The 20,093-nt window shown below is 44.9% G+C and overlaps 2 protein-coding genes across 5 annotated transcripts in view; one reads left to right on the top strand and one right to left on the bottom strand.

The window, feature by feature from the left end:
* The window catches only part of EXOSC7 (exosome component 7), a 37,642-nt gene extending 27,933 nt beyond the window's left edge, over nt 1-9,709 (bottom strand). Inside the window, exon 1 of the mRNA XM_004368450.3 lies at nt 9,629-9,709. Within this exon, the coding sequence (XP_004368507.1) occupies nt 9,629-9,685 (57 nt within the window). The 5' untranslated portion in view covers nt 9,686-9,709. The remainder of the gene's footprint in view (nt 1-9,628) is intronic.
* Nucleotides 9,710-9,805: 96 nt separating this feature from the next.
* Nucleotides 9,806-20,093, top strand: part of ZDHHC3 (zinc finger DHHC-type palmitoyltransferase 3) — a 57,339-nt gene continuing 47,051 nt past the window's right edge. For 3 of the 4 annotated variants that reach the window (XM_023726208.1, XM_023726212.1, XM_023726218.1), the window contains exon 1: nt 9,806-10,027. The gene's annotated coding sequence lies outside the window, so the exon portion shown is untranslated. The remainder of the gene's footprint in view (nt 10,028-20,093) is intronic. The other variant, XM_004368449.2, reaches the window with a different exon arrangement.

Raw genomic sequence — 20,093 nt, 5'->3', positions numbered from 1 at the left:
TCAGTATAACCTCATCACAGTGATAGAATTTATAACACATGAGGAGATCACATATAATCTCATCATAGTGGTAGAGTTTACAACACATAAGGAAATCACATCAGATAACACAATCATACAGTACTGGGAATCATAACCTAGCCAGGTTGCTACCCACATTTTTGGGTGGACACAATTCAATCCATGACAACATTTCTTAATGGACTGCTGTAAGGAACAGCTAGCCCTTCTTCCCATTTAATTACATCTTTATTTATATCAGTATAGCTCACATTTATTTCATGCTCTGAGTTATAGTCTAATGCTACCATTATTTATTTCAATGTTCTAAGTGCTCCAGATCTGGCCATTGGGAAGCTCCTTTAGTTCGTTTGTTTCCTGCATCCTTTTAACATGCCTCCACTTCTTTTTTGAGTACTCCTTTACTTTCTGGCACCACATGATATTCCAGCCTGTTGTATTTTTCCTGCCCCAGTCCTGGAATCACTCATTTCTCCGAGGAGCCCTGGTTCCCTTCATTGGAGAATAGAATTTAATAACCAGGATCTGGGTGCTAAGCATGCTCACTGCTAATGGGGTGTAAAAATGGCTGCTCCTCTCACTTCACAAGGGGGAAGGAGAATCAAGATCAACAGCACAAGGCTGACTGCTATGAAGCAGAGGTCAGATGCCACGCCCATGCCATTTTCACAGCTGGGTCAGGAGCAGGATTTGTTGCACTGTCTCTAGACTCACAAGGATGTGACTTTGTAAGAGAAAGAACAAAGGGGCTTGGGAAGTGAAACTTGATTCTTAGATGATTACTTTGGTTGTTGTTGCCTGAAAGGAAAGTTTTGCTGCAGCTGAGGGGAGAAAAGCATCTAGAGTGGCCTGGGGCCAAAGCCAGGCCTGCTAAGCAAGATAACTGATAGGGGGCCAGGGTTCTGGTTCCACCCAGCCAGAGACCCAAGGCCAAATGCATGTGAATGGGAAAACAGTCAAGGGGTGGAGTGCAAAAGATGAAACTGGAATGTTTTAAAAAGCGTTAGGTGTTTAGGATTATGTGTTTAATTGAATGTACAATGGATATTGAATGTTTCTCCTATCTATTGTTGTAAAGCAGATCTAAATGTATGGTAGAAATGAATAATATTGGGTATTATAGTTTGAGAGAGCATGTAATTCTGCCTTCAGCCAATACGTGAGTGGATATGTTAAAAGGGAAACTCGGTAGTGGTAACATTCTCTCCCTCTTGCCCCTGGGATGGCTCATTTTAAGCCTAGCCGGATGGCAAAACTGACCAATCCCCTCATCAGGGTTCCATCTACCTTATTAGCATGGTCCCACCCAATCATTTGGTGGCAGTTACAAGACCATAGACACAGGAAAGCGATCCATCGCACAGCATGGGGTATGATTGCTTCTAGACCTTCTTAGCAAACAGAGCTAGAAAATGTATGTACGTATACTAACCACATGCACATATACATCTATATTTCTTCCTGTATCTGTTTACATATATGGGTCTCTAGGTGGAGCAAACCATTTGCCCTCAACTACTAACCTAAAGGCTGACAGTTCGAACCTGCCCAGTGGTACCGCAGAGGGCCTGGTGATCTGCTTCCATAAAGATTACAGCCAAGAAAACCCTATGGGGCAGTTCTACTCTGTAACACATGGGGTTGCCATGAGTTGGAATAAACTTAACAGCAGTGAGTTTGGTTTTTGGTTTATCTACATATATTTTAAAAGCCATGAGTTCATACAGACAGCTGAATTCCAGTCCAACACCACAGAGTTCATTCTAACTTTCCCCTTTTTCTTATTTGTAACTTCTTTCTCAGACAGGGAGAAACCTACCTCTCATTATCTACAATACATTTACTTATTTCCTCAATCTTAGTCTATACAAAGTGATGTCAGAATTGCTAACCCATACCTCCACGCATAATAAATTTCCTAACAGAATACAGTATTTGTGTAGAGTTCTTTTTGTCTTTACTCTTCTTGCTGCTGCTGTTAGTTGCTATCAAGTCAATTCCCGCTTGTGGCGACCCCATGTGTGCAGAGTAGAACTGCTCCACAGGGTTTTCAAGGCTGTAACCTTTCAAAAGCAGATCGCCAGGCCTGTCTTCTGAGGTGCATCTGGGTGGGTTCACACAGCAACCTTTCAGCTAGTAGTGGAGCCTAAACCGTTTACACCATCCAGGGACAAAATACTGTTTTCCAGTTACTTAGTTCTTCTCCCCCTTGCCATTCAGGGTGATTACGTTATTCATTTGTAACTGTTTGTACTCCAGTATAGGTTCCCTCAAGGTCCCTGGGTGGTACAAATGGTTGCACTCAGCTGGTAACCAATAGGTTGATAGTTCAAACCTGCCTAGTGGCTCCACAAAAGAAAAGACCTGGCAATCTGCTTCCGTAAAGATTATAGCCAAGAAAATCCTATGGAGCAGTTCTACTCTGTCACACGGGGTTGCCACAAGTCGGAATCAACTGGATGGCACAACTATGGGTACCCCACAGCCTAGTTACTTTTAATTATTTCTTTATTTTTGGGGTATGTGGAACATCACCGTGGTTAAAGAGTCAAGGCTATTGGAAAAGGTATGCTCAGAGAAATGTCCCTCTTTCCTTATCCCTACTACTCTGTTTTCATTGTTTCCTTCCACCTCTTCCCCACCCCAGGTAGGAAACCAACATCTTTAGTTGCTGATTTATCTTTCCTAAGTTTCTTTTGCACAAATGAGCAGATACATGAATTTTTTTTATATCTACTTTCTTTTATGAAGGATGGTGCATATACTCCTTTGTATTTGTTTTCTCATTCTCAACAATGTATCCAGAAAATGACTCCACGTCAGTTCCCAGAAATCCTCCTCAGTCTTTGTAAATATTTTTTGAAAGTACTTTTTTCCAGAAAAAGAATCATCACCTTCATCAGATTCTCAGATAGGCTGCAGTCCCCAAAAGGGTTTAAAACAAACAAACAAAAACACTATCGCAATGTGCGTAACTATCATGAAGTTATCTTTAAACTGCCTGGCTAACTGCGTGTGTGACTGACTTACGTTGAAAAATTAAACAAATACAGAAAAGCAAAACACTGCATAATCCCACCAACAAAAAAAACTCACTGCCAAAAGTCAAGTCGATTCCAACTCACAGCCACTGTATAGAACAGAGTAAAATCGCCCCATAGGGTTTCCACAGCTGTAATCTTTACAGAAGCAGACTGCCGCATCTTTCTTCCGCACAGCAGCTAGTTGGTGGGCCTGAACTGCCGACCTTTCAGTTAGCAGCCGAGCGTTTAACCACTGCACCACCAAGAGCTCCTTACGCTCCCACCACACAGTACTGACTACTCACTTCTGTCATTTTTGCTTCAGCTCTTTTGTTCTCACCCCCTTTTAAATGACAGAAAATAAACATCCTAAACAAGGTTGAAGTCCTCTTTGCAGCTCATCCCCTCCTCCAGGTAATCCCTATCTTGAGTCTGAGGAGATACATATTTGAAAATAATAAAATTTCAACTCTAGGAGAGGGGAGCCTGCCAGGTAAGACTCCACTCAGTGATCCCCCTTCACTGGAGACCATGTAGGTAACTGTGTCTCCTCATAACCTTACCCAGAGAACTCGAAGGCTTTCTAGGTCAATCTCTAACCCCGCAGTTTGCCTGATCCTGCGGGTGTGCCCAGCTGGGAAAGTCAAAACCTGGCCCAGAGACATCTACATTTACAAGGAATCCTTTGTGGGTTGTGGGTATGGTATGAGTGTGAGTGATCACTCAGCATTTGGTCACAGGTTCTAAGCCTGGTTCTGTCATTCACTAGCTGCCTGACCAAGGAGTCCCTTCCCTCTTTGGACTAGTATCCTCGTTTATAAAAGATGGAGACTGAATTAGATGCCTCAAAGATGCTTCTCTAATTCTACAGATCTCTAAAATTAAATTGTTGTTGTTAGCTGCCACCAAGTCAATTCCGACTCATGGCAGCCCTATGTGTTACTGAGCAGAACTGCAGGGATTTTCTTGGCTGTAATCTTAATGGAAGCAGACTGCCAGGCCTTTTCTTCCACGGTACCACTGGGTGAGTTCAAATTACTGACCTTTAGGTTAGCAGTCCAGTGCAAACCATTTGTGCCACCCAGAGACCTTATAAATTAAATTAGCAACAATTATTTGCAAATAAAAACAGTAGCAGCTACTATTCACTGCACATTTACTATATACCAGAGAATGTGCTAGGAATGCTACAGTTAATTCATTTAATCCTCACGATAACCATATAAGATAGGTATGTACTCATTCTATTTTACAAATGTGGACACATCAAAGATGTGGTAAAACCCATGTGAAATCGTGCGCTACACATTAGTAAGTAAACATAATTAAGCTCATGCGTACCTTGCTTACTGGTCAATCCGCCCTTGCTAGTGACTCCTTTCCCTGCTTCTGGGGCACGATTAGCAACTCCTTTCCCTGCTTCTGGGACATGATTAGCTCACTGAATCCTCACAAATGACCCTGGAGAGAGGTAACAGCAGCCTCAATTTACAGGTGAGGAAATCAAGGCACCAAATTTGTTTGTGACTGAGTGGAAATGCTGTACACATAACTCAGCTCAGAGCTGCTATTCTTCACACCCAGGTAACCCAGCACTATTCCTCTGTAATAGAAGCTGACAAAGCTGGCTACAATCTCACACACCTGGGAGGATTCAGACACCAAGTGGTCCTCTCAGATGATGCTAATCCCCTCATTACCTGGCTTCAACTTGTCTAAAACCTTAGAGCTTACTAGAGGAGAAGTGAGAATCTCCTCTCCTCGAATGTGATCTCCCTTAGGAAAGGGACCATGACTGACCCAACTGTGCAGCTCCAACCAAGCCCAGCAGGCAAAACCAGACACTGTCCCTCCAGCCTGGGTTCCACTTCCCAAGCCTGCTATGTAGCCCTGCATTCCTCTGAAAGGATGTGCTTCCACAAGGCGTATCTGCAGTGCATGACACAGGCTTTGTGTGTCAGGGGCCTGAAAACGGAAAGGGCCCAGGGCTAACAGTCAACTCCTGGGTGCTGGCTCCGGTTCTGCCATGGCCAGATTCAGCAACTGGGCACTGACTGCTCCAACTCATTGTTGAAGACTGGGCTCGGGTCCTGCTCTCCCTCTTCTGAACTGCTCCCATGGACAGAGCCTACAATTAAAGCTAGACCCACAGAAAAGCAGCTGAAACCATCAGCTAAGCTACACCTCCCTCGAACAGACAACAAAATTCAGTGGAATGGCTTTGATGGGTCCCAAGAGGAAAGCCTGCTTATTGCAGAACCAGTTCGTTCCAGTTCGCACTCCTGCTGAGAATTTGCATTTCCACCCCCAGATATACTGAATCAGAATCTAAGTTTTAACAAGATCCCCAGGTGATTCGCATGTATAACTTCCTGGGAATTTGTTAGAAAGGCAAATTCTCAGCAGGGATTCGAACTGAAATGAACTGGTTCAAAGCCCTGGTTTGTTGGGACTAACCAACTACTGCAGCTCTGGTGGCACCGTGGTTATGCGCTGGGCTGCTAACCAAAAGGTCGGCAGTTCAAATCCACCAGCCGCTCCTTGGAAGCCCTATGGGGCAGTTCTACCCTGTCCTATAGGGTCTCTATGAGTCAGAATTGACTTGATGGCAACAGGTTTGGCTTGGTTTGAATCAACTGCTGTGACTTGGTCCGAACCTATCAGGGCCAGTCTAATCTATGGGTCAGGGCCACAGCACCCAAAAGGCAGGACTTTGGAAAGCCTACTGCACCTACACCCTTTAGAGGCCACATGACTGAGTCACCATCCACCACCAATAGCCAGAGCCAGGCTGGGTGCCTGGCCCAAATGCATACAATCCACAGGGAAACCAGCTTTTTTGGTATGAAATACTAGCTAAGCCAAACTGGTTGTTCTTCTTAATCTCTCTTTGGAATTTGATCTGGGAAACATTTGAGATAAGGGAGCTAAAGAGGAGCTGACAGGTCATGATGTGGAGGAGGGGGGCTGGACAGGCCACATAAAAGCAAAGGTATTGTGGGGAGGACAGAAGTTACCAAAGCAGAAGGGAAGCTGGACAGCAAGTGGCTAGCAGGAAGGGATGAACTTGGCAGAGAGAAGCAGAGATGTCGCCTGGGACATAAAAGACAGTCAGACAGGCCATGTGACCCATGAGGAATCGCATAAGAGGCAGTACCCCAGAGCTGCCTGGAGACTTTCTAGTCCTTGTCGTAATCCTCTTTCTCTTGATATAAACTTAAGAATCTCTAGCTTTCCAAATCAAGAAGAGCTTAAATCTCAACAGCCACAGGCTGAACCCCAAATGGGATCATTATTAAGGTTGGGGGTATAACGTGGATGGTTTCAGGGAAAAAACAAACTCGAAAGGGAGCCAACACGTCTTCAGGGCTTGCCAGGTGCTTGGCATCTCTTATCTCATCAGTCCTCACAAGCCCGCTCTGCTCCTAGGTGATTATGTCCCCATTTTACCCAGGTGAAATCATTCCTCATGTGAATGGCAGAGCTAGGAAAGGAACCCTGCTCAGTCTGACTCCAAATCCTCATTTAAAGGGAGACCATGAGATCCCAGGCAGCTGGTAGCAGAGATTCCTGCACAATAGTCCAGATAGACACTGCTTAAGGGGCACTGCTGATACTCAATGCCCAACTTAGCAAAAGTTTAGGCAATTTTAGAATCGAGTCAGTGGAGGTCCTGTAGTATAAAGGCTCATTTATCTGCACTCCAGCCTTTATTTGGCCAGTGCAAATTCTGTTTCGCTTCTCCATAAATACAGCAAATTTGTGTCCAATGTTAATAGTCCTTATGAAGAGGTTTATTTCAAGCAGGGCTTCAAACTTGTTCCTTCGGGGTTTGAACCCCTGCTGAGAATTTGCATTTCTAACAAGTTCATTACGGACCAATGCTGAGAACCACTAGGGGAGCAGTGGTTCTCAAAATTTGTTATATGTAAGAATCACCTGGGGATCTTATTAAAATGCAGATTGAGGAGTGTATCTGGGGTGGAAATGCAAACTCTCAGCAGGGGTTTGAACCAGTTTGATCCAGTTCGAAGCTCTGATTTAAAGTCAGTTATTCTGCATGGCTCTATGATACACAGAGCTGAGTATTTACTAACAACTGTGGCCCTAATGTTTCCATGTATTAGTGGGAGAGACGGTTGACTTAAAACACAAAGACTGTCCAACCCAGCCCCCCTTCAAGGCATACCTTACTCATTCAATGTCACTGAGTTCCTACCCAGTGCTGGACACTGGCTAGGCCTTAGGAATACCATACAGATAAGTCAATAGACCATTACCCATCAAGATCCATAATGTGAGACTAACTGGTTTTCTGGTCACCTCTGCAATCCAATCTTCCACTATTATCCCCAGCTCACCCCTGTGGCTCCACTTCCTCTTCCTAAGGGCCTGTGGACTCACAATCCCATCCTTCTAGAAGGCTCTGGACTACTTAACTCCTACTCATTCTGAGGGCTCCGCTCAAATGCCATTTCCTTAGGGAATCTCCCGGACTAGATCAGGTCTAAAGTTTTTTTCCTTCACAGCACTCAGTACAATTTTTAATTAAACATAGAAACAAATGGATCTGTAATTTCTGCATCTTCCTTCTAGCATGGGAGCAATATAAGGGCAGGTTCCTTCCTATCTCCCAAGTCTAACTCAGTTCTGTGTTGAATGAATACTGAGTCCTAAAGATACATAGGAGGGACCCTTGGCTTGGATTTAGGGGGGCAATTCTACTTCCTTAAGAAAGCCTTCCAGAGCATTATAGCCCCCAGAAATCTTTAGCTAGTTTGACTTCCAATAACTATACCACTCCCTTGGCATATATCCTATATTCCATTGCCTTTGTTTTATTCATCTTTCCTGTCTCTCTCCCCTATTCTTCATTTATCTATTTCACGAATATGTTTTGGCACCCCCTAATGTTTCCCACATAATATGTTGGGGGCTGGGTATAAAATGGTGAATAAAACCAACTAACTTTGCCCAAACTATATGCTAAGCGTCTCAAGGGCCAGAACTGTAGCTTTTTTTTTCCCCTCCCCATAGCACCCAACATATAACAAGTGTGTGTAATAAATATAAATGATGTGCTGACTGATTATAAAGTAACAAGGGAGAAGAACTTATGGCCTCAGTGGGTCTCTGATAAGCTGTTGAATAGCTAGTGAGTTGCCATGAGAACTAAGGATATTCATGAGACATCTCTAACCTTGGGAAGTTTCATATAAGGAGGACACACTTATTTTCCCATTATATGTCCATGGCGCCACTGTCAGAGATGGAATGTGAGAGAGAATTGGCTGTAAAGCATAACCAGTATTTCGGGCTGTGGCAGCAAAGGAAAAAAACCTAAAGGTTTTTAGATTTAGGAATAAAACGTTACCCTTAATGCCTCCCCAAAGCATCCTTTGAGGAGAAAAATCATCTGAACAAGGTAGGCACAAAAATAAGACAGGGAAGGACAAATCTAATTGCTTTGTGAGCATTTTTATACCTCCCCAAACACAAACAGACACGTTACCCTGTAACACACACAAATATATATTTCTTTATTCCCGATCCTGTTCATAGAACTTTACGTTCTGACTCCATTATTCAGGTTTAATACACAACCTGTCAGCTAAATATTGACTTCCTCTGTAACAGGCACAAACGATAAAAGCAGGCCACAATTTTAAAAAGGACATGGCCTTAACTCAGTTGTGGAGTCTTAATGATAGCTGGCCGCCTTAATCTATTAGCTACGTCATGGGACTCCTGATTGCAGCTGGCCTTGGCAGAGAAAGGGCATGAAGGGATGGTGGAGGGGCTGTCATCAGAACTCTACCATGGGTGGGCTGAAGAACTCCGATAGGAGGACCAGCACAGTGGCATAACAAGTGGGGTCAAAGCCAGAGAAGGAAGCCGGGTAGCTCCTTAGCAGGCCCAACATCCTCCAGCTCTCGTTCTGGAGTGGTCAAAACTAGGGATTGAAGTCTGAGCAGAGAAGACACTAGGTTCTAGCTGTTTTTAGGGATTTTAGTTCTCGAATGGCAAAACGGGAAACAGCGAGAATTACGCTACCGGCTGCCAAGCCGCCTTTTAAACCATGACATCCTTCTCCCTTCATTTAGAAGGCAATGTATATCTTCAGAGCGGGTGTGTGCTCTCTCTGAACCACCAAACCGCCAGGTGAGGAAAAGAAAGCCAGAAACACACCTCTTCCCATTTCCTAAAAGAAAATACTGAGAGTAGACCAAGTGAAGCGTCACTCGAAGGGTGAAGAGACGGCCCTGGGGGCGGTCATTGCCCCTAGGAGAGGAGAGACCTCAAGAAAGGCCTCTGGGAGCGCCCACCCCTTCCTACTCAGGTTCAGAACCTTGTAGACCCGAAAAGCTGCAAGTACGAAGGCAGTCCTAAATGGATGCTCGCCGCCCAGTCCTAAAAACGCCCGCGTTGCCGGCTTCGGGATGCAGACGCCGGCCACAGAGCCATTTAATAACAAGGTAAATCCAAATTCGCGGCAACCTGGGGCTCCCCAGCCGGGGAACCGAGGGCTGGCCGCAGCTCGCAGGGTCAGGGTAATCCCGCGGCCGACCTGCTGCAGCAACTACCTGGACGCCGTGCACGATGTACACCTTCTCCGCCTCGCTCAGCGCCACGGACGCCATGCTGCCGAGTTGCCCCGCGCGCCTCACGTCATCTGCCCGCGCCCCCTTCCCCCGCGCGACCGCGCCCCCCGCGCCCGAGCGTCATCAGCCAGCGCGGCGGCCGCTCCTGCAGCAGCCGCTGCCGCTGCCGCTGCCGCCGCTGCCGCCGGGAGCTCGATGGGCTTCTCCTGCGCGCCGCCGGGTGTCTGGCCGAGTCCAGGGAGCCGCGGCGCCTCGAGCCGGAGAGCCATCGCCGCAGCCCAAGGCCGGGACCCGGGTCGGGGACTGCAACGGGAGGCGACGGCAGCGGCGGCGAGAGACCCCCCGGAGGCCTGGGACTAGGGAACTGCCACCGGCTTCACGGTCAGTTGGAAGGGGGAACTGGGGTTGGGCTGAAGAAGCTGGGTGAGGCTAGGGGCGCGGGCCAGGGCCGGGGGACTCGTAGTAGGAGAGGCGCGCGGCGCAGTTTGCTCACAGCTGGCATTGAAGTAGCAGGTCGTGTGTGTGTAAGAGAGAGAGAGGGTAGAGACAGACCCTAAGTGAGAGGAGCTGGACGTCGTGATTGGCCTGGGGAGCTGTCTCCCCACTCTCCCCGCCCCTCACTTTCCCTGGTTCCTAGGATGGTTGAAGAGAAGCGATGAAGCCCTCCTCGGCTCGGTTTCGGTGGAAAGAGTCCGGGCTGGGACTGGGGTCACTAGTTCCGAGGCATCCTCACCTCCCCCCCGTCCCTCAGGTTCCCCCGTCCCTCTGAGGACGGATCGAACGCTGGCCCAGGACCTTGCAGGGTCCACTTCCCCGGATGGTCGCCGGAGCATTGTCCCGGAAAAAGTAAAGAGGAGGAGCTTGGCAACCGGCGCTGGCGAGGGCGCAGTGCCCGGGTGCCCCCACCGCTTCCCATAGGGGACTTGAAGGCCCGGCTTGATGGGGGTGATCGTGGGAGCTGTGGCAGCTTCTAGTAAAAAAAGCCAGCCCCGCGCGGTGGCCGAGTCGGAGTATGGGCCTTGGATATCCTGACCGGATACCTGCAAGGTGAAGCTGGGGTCACTACAGGAGCCCATTCAGGCGGGGCAGACCGGGTACGGTACAGGTTTTCAAGGGGCCATGCGGATAAATGGAGGAAGGTTGATCCAAAGTGGTTGAAACAAGGAGTGGGTCTTGTGACTTCCTGATGTCCCATTTTTAAGGACACTCCTTCCCTGTTGTCAGAAGTGAAAGTAACCCTTAACAGCTTGATTATCCAAAGAATGGTTGATTTTCTCAGATATTGGCTTCCGTACAGTTTCACAGATAACTATTGGGAGCCTACTACAGATGGGCTTTGTGCTAGCTTTGGGACACTAAGACAAGTAAAACACGACTCGTGTCCAGAGAAGCTCCCTGTGCAGAGAGGGAGACTGGAGGGTCGACAAAACCACAGAACATTGTAGTTAGAGCTATGATAGTAGCACCAGTGTGTGCAGTAGGACTGAGAATCAGGAGGGGAGTCAGAGAAGGCTACCGAGAGGAAGTGTCTGCCCACATTCTTAAGCACTTACCTGCTGCGCCCCCAAAGAGATGATCATTTCTTCTTAGACTGGATATTAGTTGTTGCTAAAGTCTACATGGTTTTCTATGAAGGTGTACCTACAGGGAAGATGTCTTCCAGTGTTGGACTTTGCCCTCCAGGGAAACTAGGAGAGGTGAAGCGGGAAGAGTTCCCTCCCCAATGAAGGCACAGGTGCTCCACCTGTTGTGGCACAAAGTTACCTTTGTGTGTATTTGGGCAGCTGAATTCTATGTGAGGAACTCTGTCTGTTGAGATAACTAACATCAGGGACTGCTGATGTTAGAAACCATATTTTGTACTAGCAATTGCTCAGAAAAGAGAGCCCCTGGAAGTGGGATTTTAGTTGCTAGAATATCTCAGGAGATTGAGGATTTAAAAGATGCCAGCAGACTGACAGATGATAAAAAACACAGAGCAAGAAAAGTCTAAAATCTGGTTACCATGGAGTCATCTTTATAGAAAAAATTCTTTCAATATGTCTTTTAAAATATGCAACATATATTTGAACTGTCGTGACAACTGACAAAGGATTTCTTGCTGGAAAAGGGTCAACAGTAATTGCAAATACTGTTGTGTTACATAACATAAATACTGCTATGAGTGCTGTCTGATAGGTTAGGCTAAGTAGGTATAAGACGTATAAACAGTAAATCTCAACTAAAACAATGCACCTTCGCTAATTGTTCTGCTTAAATGTTTCCAGACCGTTTTTATCACATTTGTTGTGATAATGATTAGACATTTGTAAAACCCATAAATATAGAGTCCTTTTTTAGTCAAAAATTTAAGAAGTCAAGGATGGCAAATAATTCTATTAAATCAGCTTGTTTTCCCATCACTGTCAGATTAAGTGTCTTGACCATGGTCACAGGTCACATAGCTAGACTAGTAAGTAGCAGAGCCAGGATTTAAGCCCAGGGATTTAGCTCCTGTGCCTGCACTTCTAACTATACTGTCTCCCCACCAGGCTCTGTTTCTGTCACCAGAGTCTTTGGTGATGGTGGCCTATGTTTGTTATGGAGTTGACAACTGCCCTGCAAACTATGATTGTTGTTAGTTGTCAAGTCAGTTACGATTCCTGGTGACCCCAGGTCTGCAGGGTAGAACTGCTCCATAAGGTTTTCAAGGCTGTGACCTTTCGGAAGCAGATCACCAAACCTATCTTCCGAGACACCTCTTGGTGGGTTCGAACTGCCAAGAATTAACTGTTTTCACCACCAGGGACTATGGTTAGTTTTAACTCCAAAAGTGAGAAGTCTGTTTCAAGCATAAACTCACATCCCTTGAATCTTTTTTTCTAGAGGAACATGGAATGTGGTGGGAAGTTTCTCTGTTTCAGCCCAACCTTTTATTAGGAAAAAGGTTAGATACAGACCTAGTAGAGCTTAACTCCAAGAAGCTGATGAGAGCCCTCACCAGCAAAGGAGGCCAGTGGATCTGATACAGAGGGTTGAAATAGGCATGGCTTCCCAGCTTCCAGCCATGTGCTGTATACCCAGGATAAACATCTAGAAAGTTCATACAATCAGGAAGTGGTGTTTGCACACCTGAGAGGTCCACAGTGTTCTCATGGTCCTGAAGAAATGAAAAAGAAACCCAAAACATAGCACCAGCTCAAAAGGAGTTTAGGATCGATTATAGTTGGGGAACCCAGGCACTTGAACTAGTGCATGAACAAGACAGTAAAATAAAGTGCTCAATTGAGAGATGCATGGTAATTAGAAGAGAGGTCAGCCTATAATAAGGTGCTAATTGTGCAGGCCAGGCATCAAGTGCAAGAGGTGACGAGCTGCTGCTAGCCAGTAGCGGGCAACAATAACATTACAGAGTTGGAATAAATCTGTCCCACCTAGTCTTGTTTAATTAAAGCAATAAAAGCCAGTTATGGAAGAGCTTGGGGGCACTGCATCAGTCCATGGTGCTGAAGTTGCAGAGAGCTAGAGAACTCTTAAAAGCCCAGCAAGGGAACATTTTATTCCCAGTCTTAAATAGACATGGCCAAGTTTTACTCCATTTCCTTTGCTTTTTCACCATCAACCCAGTACGCCTGAAAAAGACAAAGTGAGCTACTCTTTTCCGTATAGATCTGTTTTCTTTATACACTTGAATTTGTCCTGCCTGTATCTTGCCTTAAAAAATACTTGATATAAATAACCTGGCAGAGTCTGGCCCAGCAGGTCTGTGTAACTGTTCTAGAAATCGTAACATAGGAATATAGTGATAGGAAATTGATAGAAATACATGGGGAAAGTTTATTCTCACTTGAAGGAGGAGTCTTCACATGTGTTCCATTTTGAGGGCATGGCAGGGTGCTTCCTATGTCCCTCATAAGGGTGTGTGTGAGATAAGGGGGTCACATATCCTGATTACCAAATCTGGAAGTATTAAAACACACATATACACTCTGATAGCCATAGAAGGTAACCGAGTCTCAAGTAGAAAAGGAGGAATGTGATGTCTGGATATTGACCTGCTGGGGAAAAAAGGAGACTAGATTTGCTTCCAGACTAAGATGGCCTAGGAAGAAAGACCTGGCAATCTACTTCTGAAAAATGAGTAAGTGTTTAGCCAGTGAAAACCCTATGGATCACAACAGTCCAATTTGCAACCAGTCGTGGAGGTGGTGTAGGGCTGGGCAGCATTTCATTCCATTATGCATGGCTCACCAGGAGTCAGGGGCCGACTCAACGACAGCTAAAACAAAGTGCCATGTTGCCTTTTTCTTCCTAATTTTACCTTTTAAATCGTTTGCCTTCCTCTTTCAAAAGCAGATGTTCAGAGACAAATGGCCAGATCATCCATGGCCCTTGATTGTGAAGGTGAGGAGGCTACAGTTGCATGTCCCACCAATACAATAAAATACGATACGATACAATACAGTACAATACAATACAACACAACTGAAATGCCATCTTTTCATAGTCTCCTCCAAACTGTGGCCTTCCTGGTATGTAGGGAGTTGGTGATTGAACTCTGGATTTTCTGTGCTAACTGAGACATGAGTATCTCCTGTTCAGGGCCAGTGGAAATGGAATGCCTTTGGATAGGATTGATTTCTTACCTTAGGAAGATGAACCTAGTGGGGCAAGTCCGGTTCTGGCCACAGTTCTGTTGCAGTAAGTTCTGACTTTGGTATGTACAAAGTGTACATGTCTAACCAAGAAATAACCGCAGAGAATCTAGAAAGGCAGGTTGGTTAGGGAGATAGCGATCCATGGTGGAAATATTGGGTGTCTAGTTCAAAGATCTGCGCTTTGCCGCTAACTTGCTTTGAAACCTTGAACAAGTCACTTAACCTCTTTAAGCATTATTTTACTCTAAAATGCGTATTTTGTAAAACTCAGAATATATCCTTGATACACAAATATTTAAACATTGAAAAATGGTCACGCTCAACTTTGGATTTTAAGATTTCTCTCATTTACCACTTCATAGTATTTGATGTATTTTGATAATGCTTTTTCCACTCTGAAAGCAGAGGCAGTTACTGGTGGGTTTCCTTTTGAATATTAGCAAAGACTGGGGAAAGGAAGTTAAGGGAGCCTGTCTTAGTCATCTAGTGCTGCTGTAACAGAAATACCACAAGTGGATGGCTTTAACAAAGAGAAATTTGTTTCTTCACAGTAAAGTAGGTTAAAAGTCCAAATTCAGGGCATCAGCTCCAGGGGAAGGCTTTCTCTCTCTGTTGGCCTTCTCATCAATGTTCCCCCGGACTAGGAGCTTCTCTGCACAGGGATCCCGGGTCCGAAGGATGTGCTCTGCTCCTGGCACTGCTTTCTTTGTGAGATGAGATCCCCCTGTTTCTCTGCTCACTTCTCTCTTTTGTATCCCAAGAGATTGCGTCAGGACACAATCCAATCTTGTAGTTTGAGTCCTGCCTTACTAACACAACTGCCGCCCATCCTCCCTCATTAACATCATAGAGGCAGGATTTACAACATATAGGAAAATCACACAATACCGGGAATCATGGCCCAGCCAAACTGATACACACATTTTTGGGGGGACATAATTCAATCCATGACAGAACCTTTTGGTAAAATCCAAGAAATTAACAAAGAAGATGTTGAATTTGCTCCTGAGAACAGAGGAGTCGTAGAATCTCAGCTCTGGAAGGGACCTTAGCAATCAGCTCAACCATTTCTCTCTCAGATATTGAGGCTCAGAGAATGTGAAAATCTTTGCCCAAGATTATAAGGCTAGCAAGCGGTAGAACTGAGAGTACAACTCTGGCTTCTTGACTCCTACCCAGCCTTCATTCTGGTTAGCATGGGCCTCCCATCTATCTCCAGAGCCCCCTAGCAGATCCAGAGAGCCCTAGCCTGGTAGATAGGGGCCGTGGACTTGTGGAGCACATTTCAGCCTCGTTTCCATAGTCTCAGGTTCCTCCCAAGGCTCTGCCTCTTGCATTGCCACCTCTAGTGCCTGGGATAAATAGGATTAGCAGAGGCCTGAAAGCCAAACGGCCCCCCTTTGAAGCTTGGGTTCAGTTGCAATAACTGGTTCTTTCTTTCTCTTCCTTAGCTATTTCAGATCCCTTTTGCTTTTAGTCCCTAAAAAACCCAAGCCCTTGCCTGAGTGATGTTGCAGTGTCTGCGTGTCTGTACATGGCATAATGTGAGGCCAGGTGCCATTCTCAACACCTGCAGGTGGGAACCTTTGCTGGTTGGTCTCTGCCTACCATGGGGGGGCTTTCTCTCAGAAAAAGCAGCGTCCTGGTATTTGGCCCCACAGGCAGTCCCATAGAAAATGTTCCCCAGCAGAAGCAGAATTTAGGAACTAAATCTTAGGATGACTCTCCCAGCTGAGGCTTCACAGCCCTCCTGCTTCCTAAGTTAGGGCAGGATGATTCTTCTGAATGTTGGATGGTGTTCAGCCACGGCCCCACGTTAGAGTCCAAGATGCTTCTAAATTCAGGCCCGTGGTCTGTGAACGCCTCTGGTGGAAGGCTGCATGCGGCCCAGTGATAGAGCCATCTTTGCATGACCGCATGTAGGAAAGAGAAACTGTAAGTAACCCAGGGTAGCTGGCGGAGAGAGCAGCACTCCTCTCTTTTTTTCCTAGTTATTGGTCAAAATGTAACAGTTGCAGCAAGTGGTTAAAAGCATACTCTGAGGTGAGACCAGACTTGAGGGTGTATCCTGTCTCCACTGGTTCTGGGAAATACGAATTTAGGCAAACCTCTCCATACCTCATTTTCCTTCTCTCTAAAAGGGGGTGGGAAAGTGGAGGTTTATACCCATGAGATAGAGTAGATGTGAGGATCAAGAGGATCAAACAGGATTAGGCATGTCTAGTTCTTAGCTGGTACTGGATATTCCAAAAGTCAGGGCCCTGCCCCGTATTCAGCATCTCCCACCATGGGGCAACAGCCCAAGCAAAATGCCCATCTTGGAACCTTGTAATATATGGTATCATCTAATAATGACAGGGAGCCCTGGTTAAGTGGTTAAGAGCTCAGCTGCTAACCAAAAAGGTCAGCAGTTCAAATCCACCAGCCACTCCTTGGAAACCCTATGGGGCATTTCTACTCTGTTCTACCGGGTCTCTATGAGTTGGAATCAGCTTGACAGCAGTGGGTTTAATGATGACCGAGGCCAGAAGGCAGTTCAGTGTCACATGAAGTCCATGCACTTGATTACAAAGGGTTTCACATACCAGGAGAGTATTCTATTCATTGACAAGTTTTAACTGGATTGCTAGATCAGTAATTCGTTGCCTTTATAAAGATTTTCATGCTGGGTTGCAGGCTTCCTGCAAGGAGGAGTTAATGCAGGGAGATGGCAGCATAGCAACTAAGTAAACAGACTGCAGTAGGTACCATCTGTCAGACCTAGAAAGCAAGCTAGCCACCTCTAAGCATTTTTGGAAGATCATTTGACTCCTTCAGTTTCATTTATTTACCCATCTGTAAAATGGGCTGGACCAGAGTTTGGAAGAGATGGCTAGTCCTCACAGTCTCTTTCCAAAAGACTGTATTTTTTAGGGCCAAAGTCCATGGGGTAGGCCAGTGGATGTCAAGCTTTGTTAAGGAGGCAGCTGCCAGAAGTAAAATGGCTCATAGAAGAAGGAATGCTCTATTTTTAAAAAAATAAGAAGAATGGGGATTGTGGACTCCCAGGAGCTAGTGGAAGGAAAATCTGCTTAGAGTTCATTTCTTGGGTTTTTTAAGTCACAGAGCTTAGAGATCTAGTCCTCCTTCCTCACTTTTAGAGATGAAGTGCTAAAGCTGAGTTGAAATGACTTCTCCATGGGTCCCTCAAATATGTGTGAGGGAGCAGGGAACGGAACTCACGTTTCCTGCTTGCTCATTCCTCCCTTCCTCTCTTGCAAAAAAGGAAACCAGTATGGTCTATGGCAGCAACCAGAGCTGGTCTTGAATCCTGGTCCCACTGCTCCCTTGCTCTGTGTGACCCTGGGAATATTACCAAGCCTCTAAGCCTCACACTTTACATCTGTGAAATGGAGAATAATAGCTACTGTGTCAGGTTGTTGGACCCATTAAAACAAGCCACTATGTATAAGTCCTCAACATAATAGATACTCAGTTAATGTTACTGCCCATTTCTCTGGATGGTACTGCGTGGAAGTTTATGTTTTAGACAAGATCTTAGATAGATAGATAGATCTTAGATAGATATCTCAGATTTCATCATCTTAACAGGAGTTTGACTAGAACCTATTAGATGGTCTTTAAGGTTCCTTTGGGCTCTAAAATTCCGACTTAGATAGTTACTTTTACTAAATCTTGTGTGTGATCTTGTTTTATAGCAGTCTCATTAGTTTTTTTCATTGCAACATATGATAAACCACACCCATAAAAAGGGAAAGTAGAACATGTCACCCAAATGAGAGGTGGTTTCTAATGATGCCCAATGTTTGTGACATGTATTGTCACACACTCAATGTGCGTGTATATGTTTTTGAAAAATGGATCTATAAAGCCAGGAGGTGGTAAAATAGTAAAATAGTGAGTTATGGGAAGTAGAGGGACTATTAGCCTCCCTGAGCTGTCCAAATCCCAGACTTTTTTCTGAAGTAAAGATCAGGTGGGTGTTAGGAGTCTGAATGTGTGCTACTCTCTGGGTTTTATAAGAAGGTGGCCAGTTATGAGACCAGATGGCAAATTTAGCTTACCAACCACTTCCTGGTTCCCTCAGTAAACTTCAATGTGTGTGGAGTTTGGTTTGGGAGGGGGTGCATTTTTTTTACTTTTTAAATTTTTTTCTTGTTGAAGTTTGCCTGGAGTGTAGAGGGAGAGACTGTAGACTTACTCAAGAAGATCTTGTAAAACAGGTCTGCTCTGCCTGTCTGGGCGCCTTCCTGGGCTGGCAGAGTGTGATATGGAAGATAAGGCACCTTTCCTCTGTTAGGGTTTGAACGACACCCTTACCTTTTTGAAAATGGTTAGTGACGCATTCTGTTTTTTTAATGAAATATTTCAAATGTATAGTGATTCATGGTTCATTCTTTCTTTTCCCGAGGATCATATAAAAATGGGTGTAAAACTAACACTCCTTTTGAATCCTTACACAAATTAAATTAAGGGAATTGTAGCTGAGATAAATTAATTTTCTGCTTGATCAGATGCATTTCCAAAGCTGCCTGGGAATGAACCATTTATTCTGCTTTGAAGCTGGGCGGCCTTTTACATTTTACGTCTATCACTCTAAAATGTGAGAAGTCCTAAAAGAGACAAACACCATAATCTTAAAACAATAGGATTTAAACCATAGAAGGTTAATGTCATGCTCTCTAGAGTGAAGTTCATTTGAGAGTTAAAAATGATACAAATATCAGGAAAGATGCCTCTTTCTTTCAGAGGACATTGTAAGCAGTTTTTTTAAGGGTAGATGAGTTATTTATGGTAAAAATTAGTTTACGTGGGACTTCAATGGCTAGGGCAAGTTCAAGAGGATACCAGACCAGAAGTCTAACATAATACTAAATTTGTTAAAATTTTAAGTATTCACTAGAAATTGATTTTGACCTAAGTCAGAGGTTTCCTATTTAAGGATTTCTGCTACACTGCTATTGTTCTTGGCATTTGCTAAGGAGGTGATCAACATATTCTTACTAGTAGGGGCCCAAAATGTTTAATCCCTTATTATTATTATTTTAATTATTTTGATGATTCTTATCTCTAAGCCAAGGAAAAATAATTCCACCTGATTCTGAGTTTGTTAAAACAGTCTGTGTGTAGATATTTCATATAGGCCTTAATGGTTTGGGTTCATTGCACTTTGTAATGCTACTTAATTCTATACAGTCCATAGTCTGCTTGTGTGCTATGCATGAATGCATGTCTAAGAGGGTGTACTGTTTTAAGAAAGTAATCCTCATAGACCATCTTGAGATCCTTCTAAGGATTTGGTTTTAGATCTAGTTGAACTACTCAATGACTTTAGTATAATATCTTGTTGCATGAAAGCAGGTGAAGGTAGGACTTGTTGGCAATCTGAGAGGATCTGGAGTGCTTGGGGGACTTGCTGGGTTGAGGACAAGGGAGTTTTGGAGCTCATGTATCCAATACAGAACTTTTTTGGTTTACGACAGTCGTGCCTTTGACCGTTGTCCATAAAACACGGACTTTGGGTTGAATTTTTTAGGCTAAATGATGGATTTACAGAGATCTACACCTCGTTCAAAAAAGAGTGATTAACTACAAGGACTATCTTGTAGCTGGATTCTGTCCATCACTAATGGTCAGCACTTGGCCAGGTTCAGAGTCCAGCCTGGCCAACCCGCTGGTAGCTCACAATGGGATGGAGCTGCAAGCTTGGTCTTACCACCCCTGATTTCAAACCCTTTGAGCTGCGCAGCTCTGGATCGGCAGTGTGGGAATTGAATCATAAGCGGTATATGCTGCAAGGTTGACCCAGC

Source organism: Trichechus manatus, unplaced genomic scaffold, assembly GCF_000243295.1.
Source record: "Trichechus manatus latirostris isolate Lorelei unplaced genomic scaffold, TriManLat1.0 scaffold00001, whole genome shotgun sequence".
Taxonomy (NCBI): Eukaryota; Metazoa; Chordata; class Mammalia; order Sirenia; family Trichechidae; genus Trichechus; species Trichechus manatus.
Note: the sequence above shows the minus strand (reverse complement) of the source record. Positions and strands in the feature narration are given on the sequence as shown.